General features: G+C 44.1%; 5 protein-coding genes across 6 annotated transcripts; 2 read left to right on the top strand and 3 right to left on the bottom strand.

Moving 5' to 3' along the window:
* Positions 1 to 17: 17 nt before the first annotated feature.
* Positions 18 to 2561, bottom strand: LOC9648888 (ketol-acid reductoisomerase, chloroplastic). The gene is made up of 11 exons (XM_002986273.2): positions 2203 to 2561; positions 2048 to 2140; positions 1917 to 1982; positions 1717 to 1857; positions 1437 to 1664; positions 1258 to 1375; positions 1064 to 1203; positions 835 to 1002; positions 610 to 765; positions 364 to 555; positions 18 to 302 (listed from the first exon to the last, which is right to left on the bottom strand). Exons 1-11 carry the CDS (start codon positions 2488 to 2490, stop codon positions 135 to 137), a joined length of 1758 nt encoding a protein of 585 aa, XP_002986319.2. The 5' UTR covers positions 2491 to 2561; the 3' UTR covers positions 18 to 134.
* Positions 2562 to 2613: 52 nt separating this feature from the next.
* LOC112340975 (auxin transporter-like protein 2) lies at positions 2614 to 5267 on the top strand. Its single transcript, XM_024660291.1, has 8 exons — positions 2614 to 3170; positions 3369 to 3560; positions 3718 to 3830; positions 3922 to 4105; positions 4160 to 4257; positions 4319 to 4526; positions 4611 to 4865; positions 4926 to 5267. Exons 1-8 carry the CDS (start codon positions 2946 to 2948, stop codon positions 5109 to 5111), a joined length of 1461 nt encoding a protein of 486 aa, XP_024516059.1. The 5' UTR covers positions 2614 to 2945; the 3' UTR covers positions 5112 to 5267.
* LOC9648887 (isoflavone reductase homolog IRL1) lies at positions 5195 to 6590 on the bottom strand. The gene is made up of 5 exons (XM_024660293.1): positions 6318 to 6590; positions 6123 to 6257; positions 5772 to 6012; positions 5507 to 5710; positions 5195 to 5439 (listed from the first exon to the last, which is right to left on the bottom strand). The coding sequence occupies exons 1-5, from the start codon at positions 6492 to 6494 to the stop codon at positions 5285 to 5287; spliced, it is 912 nt and encodes a 303-aa protein (XP_024516061.1). The 5' UTR covers positions 6495 to 6590; the 3' UTR covers positions 5195 to 5284.
* A 196-nt stretch (positions 6591 to 6786) lies between these two features.
* On the bottom strand, positions 6787 to 10317 carry LOC9649809 (vacuolar protein sorting-associated protein 52 A). Of its 2 annotated transcripts, XM_002986271.2 has the most exons (20): positions 10049 to 10316; positions 9883 to 9977; positions 9768 to 9825; positions 9618 to 9713; positions 9459 to 9560; positions 9325 to 9408; positions 9194 to 9274; positions 8971 to 9114; positions 8824 to 8915; positions 8656 to 8737; positions 8428 to 8607; positions 8258 to 8373; positions 8154 to 8212; positions 7996 to 8096; positions 7899 to 7949; positions 7670 to 7849; positions 7482 to 7616; positions 7357 to 7431; positions 7244 to 7301; positions 6787 to 7193 (listed from the first exon to the last, which is right to left on the bottom strand). In XM_002986271.2, the coding sequence occupies exons 1-20, from the start codon at positions 10250 to 10252 to the stop codon at positions 6877 to 6879; spliced, it is 2310 nt and encodes a 769-aa protein (XP_002986317.1). In that variant the 5' UTR covers positions 10253 to 10316; the 3' UTR covers positions 6787 to 6876. The 2 variants fall into 2 exon arrangements, with proteins under 2 accessions (XP_002986317.1, XP_024516057.1); XM_024660289.1 differs by having other exon boundaries at positions 9459 to 9713; positions 10049 to 10317.
* An 83-nt stretch (positions 10318 to 10400) lies between these two features.
* LOC9649808 (cilia- and flagella-associated protein 73) lies at positions 10401 to 11781 on the top strand. The gene is made up of 7 exons (XM_024660248.1): positions 10401 to 10534; positions 10587 to 10680; positions 10753 to 10821; positions 10887 to 11047; positions 11100 to 11352; positions 11408 to 11575; positions 11740 to 11781. The coding sequence occupies exons 1-7, from the start codon at positions 10401 to 10403 to the stop codon at positions 11779 to 11781; spliced, it is 921 nt and encodes a 306-aa protein (XP_024516016.1).
* The last annotated feature ends 5337 nt before the right edge of the window (positions 11782 to 17118 follow it).

Below are 17118 nucleotides of genomic sequence, written 5' to 3'. Positions count from 1 at the left end.
TTTATACACAAGCTCTAAACTTGGTGATAGTTCTTCCATTTTATTTCACACAAAACTTTGGAGTACCTGGTAGATGTTCTTGCTTCACACAACAAAACCTTGCAAAGTACCGTCTTTCTTTTCTTCTTCTCGATCTAGTGCCTTAGTTCTTGCCTCACGTAATCCGCGGTAGCAGTCACGGAGATATCGACCGTGGGCCGCAGCTCCGAGCACACCTGCATTGCCTGGTGGACCGGATCCGATAAAAACTTGTCGAAGAGTTCCTTGTCGAGTGGAGCTCCAGCATCAACAGATACGAAAGCCTGTGAAAGCGAGATTTGCAAAAGTAAGACGAGGAAGAACGAGAATCTAGATCCAAGTTACCTGTTGAGTGAGGATATAGTCGAATCTGGGAGCCCATTTCCTGGAGCCCAGACGCGCTGTTGTCGAGCAATTGTCCACCATGAACGACACTCCCCGTGCGTGCATGAATGGATTCAAAGAGTCCACCGCCTCGATGATGCTCTCGTTCACCATCTCGGAGTAAGAATGTCCTTTGTTTCTTAGAATCTCGATCTGCGTAAACAAATGTTAGTGATACATGTGCTCTGCGGCTGTATTTTCGCGAACCTGTGCCATCATGACTGCAACATAAACACCAGCAGTGAATGGGTGCAGTGGACCCAAATCTCCTTCAGGCCTTGCAGCACGGACTTTCTCTCCGACCTTCCACATGTGCGTCTGATCGATCGTTCCCATTGGAAAAGCTGGAAGTCCACCTCTAGCCTAGAAAACATTACGGTAAGAAGTAGCAGTCAGGACGAGAGAAAACTAAAGAACGCTGAAAATACTTACAGAAAATCGCCGTCCCGCTAAAACCACGCTTCGGATCTCATTTCCAGAAGACACCTCGTCATAGATTTCGTAGAGCACGTCCATTGCAGGATAGTATGATGCGCAGAACGCAGCCTCGAATTCTTTCTTGCCTTCATCGCTCAAGGAGCGATATAGAGAAACCATACCCTGCCAAGGCCGAATGCTTATGGTTAATATTCTAAGAGAAAGAAGAAAGCGTATTACGAACCTTGGAAGAGATGGTCTTTGAAATTGTGCCAGTAACGCTCTCTACAGTGTTCTTGTACGCTGCTTCCTCCGACATTCCATTTCCCGTGTATCTTCTATACAAAGCTTCCACAAGTCCATGCACAGCTCCCAATAAAATTCCTGTGTAAGTAGGCACAATGCTGAGCTATAATTGTGCCGACATACTAGGCATACCTCGTTCGCCGTAGATGTCACTCTTGTACTCGTCTTCCAACGTCGTTACAAATGTAAATGGCGATCCCAGCGCCACGGACCATCCAAGAGCTACATCTGTCGCTCTGCCATCAACATCCTACAAAGCAAAACGTAGTAAAACTCTATGGGGGAAATAAAAAACAGTTTCAACGCAGTACCTGATGCACAGCGAAGCTCGCATTGATTCCAGCACCATTGACTTCTTTGCCCTGTACGTACAAGCGCCTCACGGAAGGTCCCATGCCCTTGGGGCACACCGCGATAACACTGATGTCCTTGGGGAATTTCTCGCCGATAGACTCAAGGTGGCCCAGTAAAAATCCATGAGACAGTCCGAGTATCGCTTTCGGCTTCAACGCAGCGAATATCTCACGGAAATTGTCAGCCTGACAGAAAAAGGGTAAAGTAATCTAGAAAAAAGAAAACAAGAAAACAAACCTGTGCCGCGTCGGAAATAAGCAGCAGAACGAGGTCACTTCCAGCAACAGTCTCAATCACGTCACCCAATGTCCCGTTTTCTTCGGTGAAACCAGCAGCCCTCGCGTCCGCTGCCGATTTTGATCCTTTTCTCAAACCGATCTGTATAGTAGAAAAGCATGAATCACTCCCTCCAAAAAGTAAAAGTAGATTACACTCACCTTCACCACAATGTCCGATTTTACTGCTTCAAGCGAGTCTCGTAGATTTTGAGCTTGTGCCGGTCCCTTTCATGCAGCAGCAAGAAAGCAAAATGAGCGAATCATCGTGAATAAAGTTGATCATAATTTACCTGAGATCCCCATCCAAGAACACCGATCTGCTTTATCCCCTTGAAAGCCTCTGGCAGCTTCTCAAAAAGATGTCTTCCACCACGAACAATGAACTGAAAGGAAACCATAGAAAAAAATTGCCAATCATCCAAATGCATGCCAAAAAATTCCCTACCTCATCTTTCCCTCCCAGCGTCACTTTCTCCTTGGTGAAGACCTTGGTCTCAAACTCCACCTCGGCGCCACGAGTAGCCACCATTTGCGAGAGCGCGCACGTCCCCAGAGACTTTACCCTAGACCCAAAACCCTTGCATCGCCGCACACAAACCCCGCCGCCGAGAAATCGCTGGGCGCCGCCACGCTGCAGGAATGCCGAGGACGAGGATGCGATCCCCTTGCCCTCGGATTGAAATGCAGGGCAAGCTCGTGAGGACGCGATGGAAGAAGCCGCCGCCGCCGCCATTGGGGAGCTCTGTGCAACCAGTGCTAGTAAAATGTAGCCCTAAAATCAAAACCCCGATATTAGGGTTCTTCGATTGTGGCAAAAATTTTAATGTTGGGCAAGATGATTCATTTGATTGGAGATAGTGGAGGAATCCTCTGTTTTTAGGGTTTATCCGAATCGATCCAAAATTTGGGGCTCTGTAGTAATCTCGCCATGTGTTGATCCCTCGTCTCACACGGAAATTCGAGTAGCCTTGGAGTGTGGGCCGCATTTCCACGCCACCAGCGCAGCACAGATCCATCGCTGTCACCGCGCAAAGTTTTTCTTTCTCGCCGCTCGTAGATCCCATCCCAATTCTTCCAGATTTCTCTATTGGGCGCTCGCGGCGCATCTCCCCTCTGGCGTGATTGGAATTCCAGCGCCGCCGTGCGTGTTTCTCTCTCGCGATTGCTAAGAACAGGAGAGTGTGAGCTATGGTGGACATCTATGAGCCGGATAGCCGGCGCCATGCCCAGGGCCACCACGGCCACGAGTTTGGCGACGATCCATATCGCTATGACGGCCAGCGCGCGTGGATCCAGACCAAGCGGGGCTATATCGTGCACAAGTTCAAGCAATGGACGGCCTCTCCATCCGCGAATTTGCTATGGCGGAGCTCCAGCTCCTTCGATGCCTTCTTGATCGCTGCCGCTGCCCAGGTACTGGAAAATTCTCATTGATTCATTGATTGATCTTGGTGTTTGGATTGAATTGGATCTCTTTGGTTTGCTCCATCTTGTGTGATCTTTCTTTCTTCTCACTGGAATTTCCATCTTTGCTTTCCTTCTTCCCCCATTAAGATCTTTGGATCGTTTCACTGCAATTTTTTGTTGGATTGATCCCTTTTTTGGTTCCAGATTGGACAAGCAATCACGCTCTTGCCTCAAACTCTGGCTTTCATGGGATATGGATGGGGTGTGTTCTTCCTCATCCTCTACGCAGCCTTTGGTTCTTGGGCAGTCTTCTTGCTGGTTTGGCTCTATCTTGAGTATAGAATAAGAAATCAAAGAGAGGCCAGGGATGATCTTCAAATGGGCCACATCCTTCAGGTAAATTATTACTATCCATGATTAAAAAGCTTAGTCTCAAATCTTTCTCCTTTCTGCAAATATTATTCGCACTCTTTCACAAATTTGGCTTTGTGTTTTTTATTTATTTATTTTAATGTTTTCTTTACTAACTTAGCTTTGATCTTCATTTTACCAGTACCATGAAGTTATTTACGGTTTAACCGGGAGATACTTGGGAAATTTGACACTCGTGTTTAACATTTTGGCTCTCGCAATGGCTGGTGTTGTTCAGCTCATCTCCTCCGCAAGGTAAGGTTTTTATCTAAAAAAAAATCCTTTTTTTTTATGAATTAAATCTTTGAAAGAGTTCTCGATGAAACTTACGATTGATCTCTTGCAGCAACTTGCATTACCTCAACTCCAACGTGCACAAACGCGAGTGGCAAATCTTGGTTGGAATTCTCTCACTTTTGAGCGTTTTCATGCCCGGTTTTAGCCACTTTCGATTTGCTGCTTTCATTGGTGTCCTCACGACTACGATCACAGCAGTCTATCTCGCGGTGGCTGCTCGAACAAACGGCCAGGTTCTCGGTCAAATTCCAATTCTCAAGCTCAAAAGAACTCTTTTTTCTTTCCAGGAGTTTGGAATCACTCACCGCGGAGCTGGAAACATGAGAGAGTTCTTCACGGGTGCCACAACCATCTTGTTTGCGTTTGGAGGACATGGTATAACTATGTGAGTTCTCGCAATTCTAGAGTTTGTTCTTCTTTATATAGAAACTTACTTGATCTTCCAGAGAGATTTTGGAAGCCATGCATTCGCCGGAGAAGTTTGGATTTGTCTACCCGCTAGCAGTTCTTTACATCCTCGTTCTCTCGATCGCGAGCTCCACCTCGGTCTACTGGGCTTACGGCGACGATCTCTTGGAAGAATCAAACGCTTTCGCCGTGCTGCCACCTTCGCACTGGAAGAGATTTGCAATCTTCTCCATGTTTGTACATCAAGTAAGCCAGCTTTTTTTTTCGATTTCCTCCACAGGTTTCCAAGTTTTACGCGAAACGTTTGCTCGGTCTTTCCTTTCTTTCTAGAGCATTGCCTTCATCATCTATATGTACCCTGTGTTCCTCGTCGCGGAGAAGATGTTTCGCGTCCATACGCGTCGATTCGCCTACAAAGTTTTGGCGAGATTGCCAGTAGTTCTTCTCGTGTGGTTCGTGGCGATGGCGATGCCTTTCTTTGGGACGATAGCTGCCGTGTTTGGATCTTTGCTCGTTTCCATCAGTGTCTACTTCATACCACTTCTCGCGTTCTATCTGGCTTACAGAGACAAAGAAGCCCAAAAGGTGAGAAAGAAAAAAAAGTGCCTCTTTCTCGGATGATTTTAAGCTGTTCTATTCTTTCAGGTGTCTGTCGTCAAGCTCTCTTTGCACTACCCGATTTGGAAGTTTTTGTTCCTCATAAATGCTCTGATCATGGTGTGGATTTTTATCATCGGCTTTTGTGTTGGAGCTTGGGCAACCATGAGTCAATTTATCCGAGACATCCACACCTATGGTTTCTTTGATAAGTGCTACCAGTGTCGACGATAGCATTACCAGAAGAACGCGTTAGATTTTCGTGTAGAAAAAGAGCTTACCAACGTTTCATCGATCACGCGAAGTTTAGAACTCAGTAGAAAGAATAAGTATTATGATAATTATGTATTCCATGAAAAAAAAGATGGAATGAAAGAAATACCACGTACAGTTTTTTCTTTTGTTTCTTACACTAGACGAGACAAGTACTCGTCCACTGTGGTGTATTTCACATCCGGGTAGAGTTTCGCCGTGTCGTACTCGACATCGAATCCGTATTGATCGCCTTGGACGAAAATGCAGTGAGTGATCGCTGAGAAAAGGTTATTGGGGAATGGAGTTTCTGAAAAGAGAAAAAAGATTTTGGTAAACTCGCTCGGACCTCCAGAAAGGAAGAGACATGACTTTACCTTCTATGGTCTTCAAGATAGCTTCCTCTGGCACGTAAGACTTCTCCAGGGTCTTGCCGATCTTCTTCTCCCAGAGCTCCACAATCTCGTTCTGGGACACGATGTTGGCCGGAGGACGGAAGTAAACCACCTGGTTGAGTGTTCTGGGATCCACCGCGGACTTGATAGTGTAAGTTCCAATATCTCCTTCCTCGACGATGACCACTGCCAAAAGTTTTCGATCGATCAAGAACTATGAGAGAGATCCATGATCATGTATACATACATTTGGTGTTTCCATCTCCCCAGATGGTAACTTTGTCTCGTGGCGGCGAGAACTGTCCGGGCTGAGCCAAGTTTGCCAAGAAGTAGCCGGCGAAAGAGTTGGTTGAAACGTATGTGTGAGGGATCCCGGCCTCTTCAATGGTTTTCCGGAGCTGGAGCTTGAGACCAAACATACCCTGTAGAGCCGGGTGGATTTTCTTGGCCACGGCCGGATTGTTTCCAAATTCCGAGGGAAGAAATCTCTGAGCAAAGAAAAAAACCGATCAATTTATGGGAATAGCAAAAAGGGAAAAAAAAAAAACCAAGATCATCGAGCCACAAAGGGGAAAAGAAAGGAAAGGAGATCAATTACCTTTACTGTTCCAGCCTCCTTGATCGCTTCAATGACTTTGTACTGGTCGTGGATCTGTGCGGGGCCGACAGCCGAGATGACAATGTCGACCTGCTTGATCGCGGCTAGGAGACTGGCGTAATCCTCGAGAGACCCCTGGATTCCAAAGGAACGCCATCAAAATCGGGGCGAAATTTCGAGGATTTTCTATCTTACATGCAAGATCGTGGCGCCGGACGCCTTGATCGAGTCGAGGAACTCCGCCTTGGCCTTGTCCTGGCTGGAGGAGGAGCGCACGAAGACGAAGGTAGGGTAGCCGAGCGCGATGCTTGCTTTGGTGATGTACTTGCCAATGTAGCCCGTGGCGCCAAGGATCAAGATCTTCTCCGCCATAGCTAGCAGGAAATTCTCGCGATGGACGAGGAATCAATCGAATCGACCGATCGAACAGCCAAACTATCTCTCTAGGCTACGCGATGACGCAAACATATAAAGCCCTGGCCCTGGCGCTCGATGGTAAAAGAAGTGGAATTTTTACCAGGTCCAAGGGGGATGAACCGGTGAACATGTAAGTAGAACAGTCAACATCTTCCACCTAACGAGCTTCCCTCTCGTGCTCGGTTGGTCAACAGTCAAGGCATCCACCGGTCAACGTCCCTTAGAACCTTCCTCTGGTAGCTACATGGAAACTAAAGGTCAGAAGTTTCACTGACGTTTTTACCCTTAGATAAGATGGAAAAGTCAAACAACGGTAAAAAACTCAGCTTTTACTTGACTAAAACGTCCGAGAGTATTTCTTGATCTCGTGCATGATCGACGCGACCGACACGAGATCCTTGCTCAGCGCTTCGGCGCCATCGATGCGTTTGATGCAATCCGAGAGGCGGGTGTAGTATAGGAGGAGCTGCGTGAGAGCGGCGCGGAGGATTTCCATGCCGCACACCAAGTTGCTGAAGGAGGTGATGAGATCCTTGTGCATGAGCTCGATCGCGGCCTTCCACCGCTCGCCGAAATCCTTGACGAGGGGCTCCACTTCCTGGACGGTCACTGGAGATTGCGGCGGTGTGCTGGAACTCGATTCCTCGCCAAGAACTGGAAATGCACTGGGTAAAGTTACTGAGAAAAACTAATAGTGATCTTACCACCACGCGTTTTGACGAACGATATCAAGGCTTGGAAATGCTCCCGAAGTAAATCTTCCTGCGGAGTGTCTCACGCGATCAGTGCGTAGGATTCATGAAAACGAGGAACTTACCACAAAAACGGTCGTGCTGCTCTTGAGCAGCTCCTCAAACTGTTGCTGCGTTTTGCCACCATCAACACCCACTTCCTAGAGATGACGACGATTATTCTTGTGCAATTTTTTTAAAAAAAACTCACCCTTAACACTGCCAAAACCATGTCGTAGTTATTAATGAGGAACACGGTTTGCTGCTTTTGTTTCTTGAAAACACGAGCCAGTTTCACGAGCAAGTCATCGATGGCAACTCTCAAGCGTTCCAGGTTCAGCTCCAGCTGTTTAGAACGCCGCAAGAGTTAAGAGGCCCAAGAATGCATTAAATTTCAACCTGGGTATCCCCATGTTCAGTGTTGATCTGGAGGAGTGATGCGGTGAATTCTGCGTACCTCCGCATGACATAGTGAGAATGCACGTCATCCTCCCACAGTGTCCTCACGTTTGCGGTCCGAAGGCTCACTAAATGCATATCAAAAACTGCCTTGAACCGTGGCCAGATGAGGATATTCAACTGTTTACAAGTTTGTTACAAAAGGACTAAAAAGAACAGGGCAGCGAACCTTATCAAAATAGGCATCTAGACATGGTACTCGTCTCCGGGACATTATCAGCTGCAAAGTCAAGGTGATCAGTGTATCTTTTATTTAAAAAACTTACCTGATGCTGGTATGTTATTCGTATCATCAATTTTAGCCCAATAGCATCATAGCAATTGATTAGAACCGCATTCATATGATCCTCAATAACGGAGAATGGCCCTGCAAAACATACAACGTCATTATCAAAAACGGCTTTTGAAATGACAATTTACAAACCAGTGAAAATTTCAGAAAAGATAGCATCCTCCCCAAAGAAGTTGCAGCAGAACAGATATCTGCAGTAAATATATTATAAATGAGACTTGAAATAAAACTTTTACTCTGATGTCGCCGTGTCCATGAGAAGCTTGTGAAGGCTGCGAAAAAGAACTTCATATGGAAATTTGGAACCACTGGCTTCTGCAATGTGGGGAATGATTGCCGGTTGATCAATTTCCTACATAAAAAAGCGAAAGTTTAGGCCTTCCACAGAAAGTCTTGACTTACAGACCTTAAGCACGTTAGCACGGTCCCCAAGCGCGAAGACAGCCGATTTGTTTTTCATGTTTTCACGACCGCGGGAAAACATACCAGCCCGCTCTTCAACACCGATTAAATCGTTCCTCGTAGCGATGTCTAGCTGCAGCTTTTCTAGAGACTGAATGTACGTTTTGAAATGCGCACTCAACACCTGCAGGACAGGAACGTGAACAAATAGGAATTCAAAGTTAGCTACAACCTTGTTCATCGTGTCTATGTATGCCGCCCGAATTTCTTGATAAGCCTCCTTTCCATGATCACGTAAAAAAGTAGCCAGATATCTGTAATGCCCCTGAGTATGAGAGTTTTGTAAAACACGTATCAATTCAAGTTAAACGAGCTAAGACAGAGAAAATAAACTACATACTTGTATTTGAGAAGAACGTTTTGCTGCAAGATTTGAATGTTCGTCTTCGGCTTTCGTAAGGCATATATCCTCTGGATAATGTAATCACGACCCTTGAAACAAACGAAATATCAGCTTTTAGAGAAACAAAAATGCATGTTTAGGTACCTTCGCTACGGATCTTAAACGTAGCTTTTCAAATTCAGGTTCAACATCTCGCAGAGCGGCAGAGCCCTTAGCTCCAGGATCCTCGGCGATAAACTGGAGCTTTCTGCTTAAAATCTGAAGATTCCGCACAAACTCTTCATTGACCTGCCAAAATAAAAACCACCAAGGAGAAAGAAATAAGAAACAAAAAAATTATCATAGCTCGCTTATAAAAACAAAATACCTCTCCATCCACAATAGCATCAATCATGTTTGGAGGAAGAACAATCTCTTCCAAGAACCTAGCCAGCTTAACTTCTGCAACCTGTATATGGTACTTCAGACAAAGCACTTAGAATGCAGAGGAAAACCAACCTTTCTGTTTCGTAGCTTAAGTCCCATAGTCATAGATTGCTCCTGGAGACTCCTTATTTCGGAGCTGATGGATCCGAGGTCCTCCTAAAGAATGCGAAATCATGTCTCCAGAGTGTACTGTAACAGTCAAGTACCTGAAAACCTCCAAGAAGCGATTCCATGTGTGTCAAAATGGAGTCACACTCCCGTATTTGAGCGTGGAGAGACATCAGGTTATCACTCTCTTTGATGTAGTCCTGTGAAAGCAAAAAATCATGAAAAAGAGAGCACGAGAAACTAGATGAAAGAAGTACCTGTATAGACTCGAGCTCCACTTGACGAAGCTTTTCCTCCACATCGCGAGCATAAGCTCGTAGTTCGCTTCCTTTTCCTAGTATGTTGACGACCATCTATAAGAACATAGACATAAATCACAGTAATGCGTGGTTTTGTTCTTGGCATACCTCTCGGCCTTGGTAGCTCTCTAGCTCCTCTTGCAAACCCTCTAGCGAAATATCCTCACTGCAATTCATACCATAAGAAGAACAATCCCAGGATCGAAGATTTCCACAAGGATACCTCTCGAAATCCTCGCCAAATGTGAGATCTCCAGCCGTGGCATTGAGATCAGCTGCTTGACTCTGAGGCTCTTCCAAATTCGCAGCCTTCTCATCCTGGAATCAATGCAGATCTATCCATCGATCGCAATAGGGTTGAAATTTCAAGAGAGGAGAGGAGAACTAACCGAAGAAGCGAAGAGCGGTGACGCAAACAGCTTCTCGATCGCGAACTGGGAGAGCTCCTCCGCAGTAGGCATTGGACGATCGGCATCGGCGGAGGACGCCGTGTCAGCGCTCCCTTCCTCGGAATCGTCATCGATCGCCGGCAGCTCGAGCTTGGCGGAAGCTCTCCTCGCTGCCTCTTCCACCACAGCACTCCCGGCCTCCATTGCCTTGCCCTGGATCGAGCTCCTGGAACAAAGATTTCACTTTTCTACCGGGGTTCGATTCTCTCTAGCTGCGACTAATTTGCCCCTCTCTCGCTTTCAAAATTTAGGGTTCTTCGTCTTCCAGGAGAGGGATTTTGATAGATCGACAATGGCGACCGGTGGTGGACAGGTGACTGTGGTGGCGCTGGACAAGGCGCTGCCGGCGACGCGGCTTCTGGAGAAGCGGCGCCTCATGTTCCAAGTCCAGGAGGCGCTGGAGCGGAAGAAAGTGGAGTTTGCGAGGTATTTTCTCTTGATTTTGCGGTGGAATGCATCGAGATTCCTGGCATTGCAGCAAAGAAGACGAATTGACGAGACGAGAAGAAGCCCTCCGGATCAAAGACCGGGAGTTACAGGATTCTCTCATTGGATTCTCCAAGTTCTTGCAGGTACTTCGTTTTTTGTTTTCCTTCCTTTTCCGCCTTCCTTGATCGATCGTTGGCATGTCTGTAAGTTTGCAGGAAAATAATATCAAGCGGATTCGTGCGGAGAAAAAGGCAGCTGATGAGATTCGTTTACAAGCAGAAAAAGTGAGTTACTCTCTTGTCTATCCATGGGAAAAAATGTGTGCTAAACTCTCGTGACACGGTTTTAGGAAGCAGAGATCAGACAAATCGAGACCAAGATAGAGCAGCTCCAGAACGAAAAAGTAGCCACGAAGAACGCTCTGGGAAGAATGATGGCTTATCAAAAGTACCTCGAGACCGTTGTTGAGGTCGCGGAGGAGTATCACGAAGTCAATGATCTTCTACTAAGGTGATCAACATGGCATTTGTTTTCTCCTTGATACTCATCATCTCCTCTCCAGGTACTCTACGTTGCTAAGTACGAACGAAGATCTTCGAACGCATGTTGAGCAATGCACAGATACCATTGAAGCGCTGCGGGCAGAGCTGCAAACGTACTACAAGTCCGCAATCAGCGAGATCCTCAACCTTGAAAACGATGTCACTCTTGCGAAACAAGCGTACGAAAGGAAGAAGCATGAGACGGCTGAGATGGAAAAGAAGATGGATTCGATTTTGCAAATCTCTGCTGCGAAGACACTCGTCCGGGGACAGGTTTGCTCCAGTATTTCGTTCTCTTTCGGCCCTTCTCATTCTGTCTTTCGTGCAGGCTTGCATGGCGGCTGAAAATCTTTTCGGCCGAGTATGCCATAACTCGAGAATAAATCACGTTCCACAGTCAAGCCCTTTGAGGCAACTGGATGTTGTTGGCGACTACGTTTCGGACACCAACGCAATAATCAAGGCTGTTAAAGCTGGTGCGTTGAAGAAGGACGAGGTGTTTTAAACATTCGGTGGCGCGAGGAGAAGTAAGATCTTGTCGTGCTTTGAAACTCTTCTTCATATGTGCTCACACATATGTAACAGGTAGTACACTCACTTCTACAGGAATTTTTCCGTGTAAGTTTCTGTTGATTGGGTTTAACTGTATAAACTGTGCAGCTGGGACATTTTTCTCCTGGTAAATTTTGTGAGCTTAGTTGATCACAGTTGTGCTGCGCTATCCTCGCAACTACATAATTCTTCCAGCTGCCCTGACAATCAGAAGTCGTACTAACACGAGGTTTGTTTTCTAGTCTACAACATCCCATCTAAATTGGATTTCCATTGTCCACTATTGCAGATTTCACTGAAGTTCCTCGCTCAGACAAAAGTTCTCATGTTCTCATGTAAACTCGTCATTCGGTTCTTGAAGGACGGACCGATCCTAGACGGAAGTTTAGCTTGGTTCGTTCATTTTCCCAAAAGGACACACATGCTTTTGTCAAAGCAGAAGTTTGCTTAGTCCTTTCTTTTCTCCATGGACGCAACCACAAGCCAACTCATGCGAGCAGATTCATGCAGATCATTGCGTTTTTAGGGCATTACATGAAGGAACGAACGCTCCCGCCATCAAAATAGTTGCCTCGCCAAATACAATTGGTCGTCCCTCAAGAAGATAACCAATAGTTTCATTGAGCTCCTGCCATGTGGTTGTCGGATTTGAGGATTTCGCCATGGATTATCATTCGAAGTCGCGTCGTTATCGTATAAAGCTAGAGACGCCATCCTTTACGGGATGGATGGCGCTTGCTTACAGGTTTGTATTGACCGTGAATGCCCCGACCTCTTGACTATCATCAAGTATCTGCACGGCTCCTCCTCGACCTAAATTCCGGGAAGGACTCTCCACGCATTCGTCAGTGGATTTCCAACAGCTAAAGCCATAGCCTCGCCGCCAGCCTCGTCCAGATTCTCCAGCCTCCCACACACGAGCCCCAGCACGCACGCCACGAAAACAAACCTGTGTCCCGCTGGACCGACGGAGAAGGAGCCATGATCAAGCTGAACACTGCCCTGGTTATTGAGGAGAGCGTCCACTGAAGGATACAAGAGCAAGGGGTGGCATGGCTCTGGATCTGGATCTGGATGTCCGGCAGTTTTGCGAGCCACAGCTTCCCTGAGGTGTTGCGAGCGTGCAAGGTTGCTTGCAGACGCGCCCGGCTTTAAGGATTATAACTGCTGGCTCGAGGTGAGACAAATATGTCGAGCACCAAAATCGGCCAGAGCATCAAACTCTCCCATGCTCTTGAAACAACAGACTCGTTGCCTATGCATCTCTTCATTCACTCCAATTTTAGTTTTCTTTATCCCTTTTCTCTATGTTGATATACACTAACAATATAATTGTAACTCTTGCTCTTAGATCATACATAATACTGAAAACTTGAAAATTTTCACCATTGTCCCAAAAAACATCCTCCCCTCAAACTACCATGTGTCCAAGATATATGGTAAGTCATATGTAACGCTAAGAATGAATATATATAATGGAAAATATTCAGTTGAATCTCTGTTTATTCCTTGTGGCCACAAGGTACCTCGTGAAAGGCATAAATTTCTAACCATTGGATTGAAGAGGCATATTCTAACATATCCTTAATCCAGTGGCTGAGAGTGAATTGTGGGAGTTCATTGTGAGTAGCTAGATTGTCATACTAACTTCACAATCCTATTCCTGTTGGGACTTCCCAATTGGAGATCCCAACATGAGATTTCTGAACAAGATTTTCTCAATAGATTTGCTTTGATTACATAGCCATGATGTGGCAAGCTAAATTAGCCGGTCCTTCCACAATAGAATGAAATCTTCAACCTGCCAAAATAAGAGTTTTTTTTCCTTCTGATGGGTTGAAATATTTCCCAATAGCTTAATTTTTTTTTTGCCAGAAGGGATGGAAAATTGTCCTGTTGGAAAAATGAACCCCAACAAGGCTGCCCATCAATACTTTTTTTTCCCAATAATATTCTGTTGGGAAGATTTTTCTTCTAATAGAGATCTTATAAAGAAAATTTCCCACCCGAAAAATGCTTTTCCCATTGAAAGTATTTGTGGGGACCTCCCAATAGAAGGATGTTTATTGGGAGAGCTTCCCCAACAAGCTTTTTGTCAAGTCAAAGAAAATTCTAATTTGCAAAGCCCTCAATTTAAACAATAAAACTATTGGCTATGTTTTATATAGCTCATTTACAAATGATTTTAGTAGTTTTTTCCTGGCTATAGGATCAATTAAAAGCAATTTCATTAGTAAATGGTATAAAAGAGTGTCAAATATGCTACTAGTGATCTTGAAATTTGTAGGCCCAAACATTGGTGTCGGAAGATCACGGAATGACTCGAACATGAATGGAGAATCACTCAGACTTCCAGCCTACACAACACAAGTTTTGTTTTCTAGTCTACCAGAATCCAAGCTCCATCGAAACTGGATTGTATTGTCTGGCATTGCAGGTTACTACCTCGCTCAGCACATAAAATTCTCATGCGATAAATCCAGATGATAAAATCATCTCAAAGCTCGTCTCCTTGTGATGACACGCTGATATCAGATGGTCAACCATGTTGAGCTTCGTTTTCTTTTCCAAGAGCACAGGAAGGTAAGCTTCATACGTCTAGTTTTGGGACCACTGCATTCGAGTTCTTTTCGCTTGTCTTGGTTTTCCTTGGCCCCATAGAGTCGCTCTTTACTTTCTTGTCAAAGCAAGAGTTCTGTGATCTCTTTGTCTTTGCATAGTCCTTTCTTTTTCCACTTGTCATTCTTATCATTTCACGAATCTGAGCTGCTTCCCGGTAGATGCAGATTTTTGGCGAGCAAATGCGCGAGGAGGTCATAAGCTTTCCTAGTAACAGCGATGAGAAACTCAATCTGCACGCCAATCTTCTACAAAACAGCCTTAGCAACCGTGAACGAGGATCAGGATGGTTTTCAAGAGAGGAACTCTTCAAAGCCTGACCACTCCAACTTCTTGAAAAGCAACTCTCTCTCCGGGAGTCAGCAGTGGGTGTTCACTTGGTGCGCTCACAACGCCAGCGTCTGCAAGGATCCGGCAAAGTTTCCATCAGGTGGGACGAAGTGCTGCTGGAACAGGTTCTGCATCAACACTAGAGTGGATCCTAGCAATTGTGGAGGATGTAACAAGCCTTGCACGTATGGCTTTAGCTGCTGTCCGGGAAGTGTATAGATTTAGTCGTGATCGAAAGCACTGTCGGAGCTGCGACAATGTTTGCTCCAAGCACAGTCAGTGAGAGTTTGGGCTGTCTGGATATGCGAGCTGGGAGAAGAAGAAGGCTTCTCCAAAGTATCCCTGGTAAGCGTGAAGAACAACGTGAGAACAACACAGCGTGGTAAATTACTTGAAAGATTGGGGGAATCACTTGGAAGAAATAATGCTGGCAGATTTCCAGCCATGAACATGGATGGTCGATGAAAATTCTTATGGAATTTTAGTGCGGAATGTTATCAAGTCTGTGTAATTTTTTCTTTCTTTACAAATGCGGTCTAGAAATGCTCAGAAATTCACATTAGTCTAAAGCTTAATCGGGCGCCAAGATCAGCTGGTCCGGATTAACTATTTGCGGATACTACCGAGCGTAAGGGGTTCTATTGCTGCTTAAGTAGAACTTTAATCTATGATCAAACAGGCGTTCTTGCGCAAAAGGTCTGGGTGTCCACGGTCAAATTCGAAGTGTCAAGCTAAAAAAAACTCTTTTTTCTTTCCAGGAGTTTGGCATCATTCACTGAGGAGCTGGAAACATGAGAGGGTTCTTCACGGGTCCCACAACCATCTTGTTTGATTTTGGAGGACATGGTATAACTATGTGAGTTCTTGCAATTCTAGAGTTTGTTCTTCTTCTAACATATAGAAACTTGATCTTCCAGAGAGATTTTGGAAGCCATGCATTCGCCGGAGAACTTTGGATTTGTCTACCTATTAGCAGTTCTTTACATCCTCGTTCTCTTGATCGTGATCTCCACCCCTCTGTCTACTGGGCTTATGGTGGAAGAATCAAACACTCTCACCATGCTGCCACCTTCGCACTGGAAGAGATTTGCAATCTTCTCCATACAACTTAAGGGTTTTTTTAATTCAGTTTTACGAATCATTCAACGGATATTCAGAGTATATACTTAAACTAATCACCATTTTCCTTTTTATCTTTTTTTATAAAATATTTTTATTTTTTGTTTCCTTTATTAATAATTTTAACAAGAAAATATAATTAATTTATAATATTCTTCTTATTATTAAATTTAATTGGATCTTTTTTCTCCTTGAGAATTATTAAAGCTAGGAACTATGACAATTATTTTTTATTTTTAACAGATATTTTTATTTACAAATGAAAAATGTGTAGAACATCTCGTCCATACATTATATAAACTATGTAGTAAGTTATAATACTTTTTATTGTTATAGTTTAATAACAAATCAGTATGAGAAGGTCCTGTACTAGATATTGCTATATGTAATTGTCCATTATCGAATTGAACAAATCCTCCATGATTATAAGGTGTTACACACTCATCCAATATGATATTATAAGCTTCAACTATATCATCTAGAATCCTTGGATAATATGATGTAACAACAACAGTTACAATTATATTGTTGGTGTAAGAAAATTCTGTATAGCCTGTATTATTCTCCTTCACAAATTCTACAATGTCATATTTAAATTCACAAACATCTTGCTGGTTATAGAATGGATTAACTAGAGGAATACAAGCTTTTATATATGTAGTGCTCATCCCAGATATCTTATTAACCAAATAACAAAACTACTATTAGGAAAAATTTAATTATCATTTTACAGAATTTGCCTATTTTGAAAATAAGAATATGTACACTGACCAGTAGTACATAATTTATTCAGTCATTCATCAACTTTTTATATATAGACCGGAGGATTAAAATATGTTTCTGTCATCAAGCAGCAATAATAGTGTACATATATCTACTTTTAATGGTTTCCACTTGGTGGGATGATATATCTAGGATTTAATACTTATCTAGATCCTATAACTATTCATAAAGTAGCAAAAACGAAACAAACATATTAGAATATTCTGGATGTGAAGCAACTAGGAAACTGCATTTGATAACTAAGTATGTTTGTCTTATTATCCTAACCTAGTGCATAACAATCTTCCCCTCACTAAAGTATAATTGTTTATGATCATCCTCTAGTCATCATGGTCCTTTTCTTGAGTCTACCAAACCTAATTCTCTGTTTAGATCCACTATGAAGTGAGTTTGCCATTTTCCTCCTGTGTTTACTCTAGAGGACGAACATGGGATCAAAGCTCTTATGTATTAAATCTAGAAAGGATATATATATATATAAAATTTAAAAAGTGTTAAATTAGTGAAACATTTTTATATTTAAAAAATATTTTATTTACATATGAGAAATGTGTAGTACAACTTGGCAAACCCAGACAAGAGGAGAAGGCAGGATCTCATTTTGACTCCAGCAGCCACTACCAGGATGCCCTTTGC

This window comes from Selaginella moellendorffii, unplaced genomic scaffold (genome assembly GCF_000143415.4).
Source record: "Selaginella moellendorffii unplaced genomic scaffold, v1.0 SELMOscaffold_73, whole genome shotgun sequence".
Lineage (NCBI taxonomy): Eukaryota > Viridiplantae > Streptophyta > Lycopodiopsida > Selaginellales > Selaginellaceae > Selaginella > Selaginella moellendorffii.
This window is presented reverse-complemented; position numbering and strand designations above follow the sequence as displayed.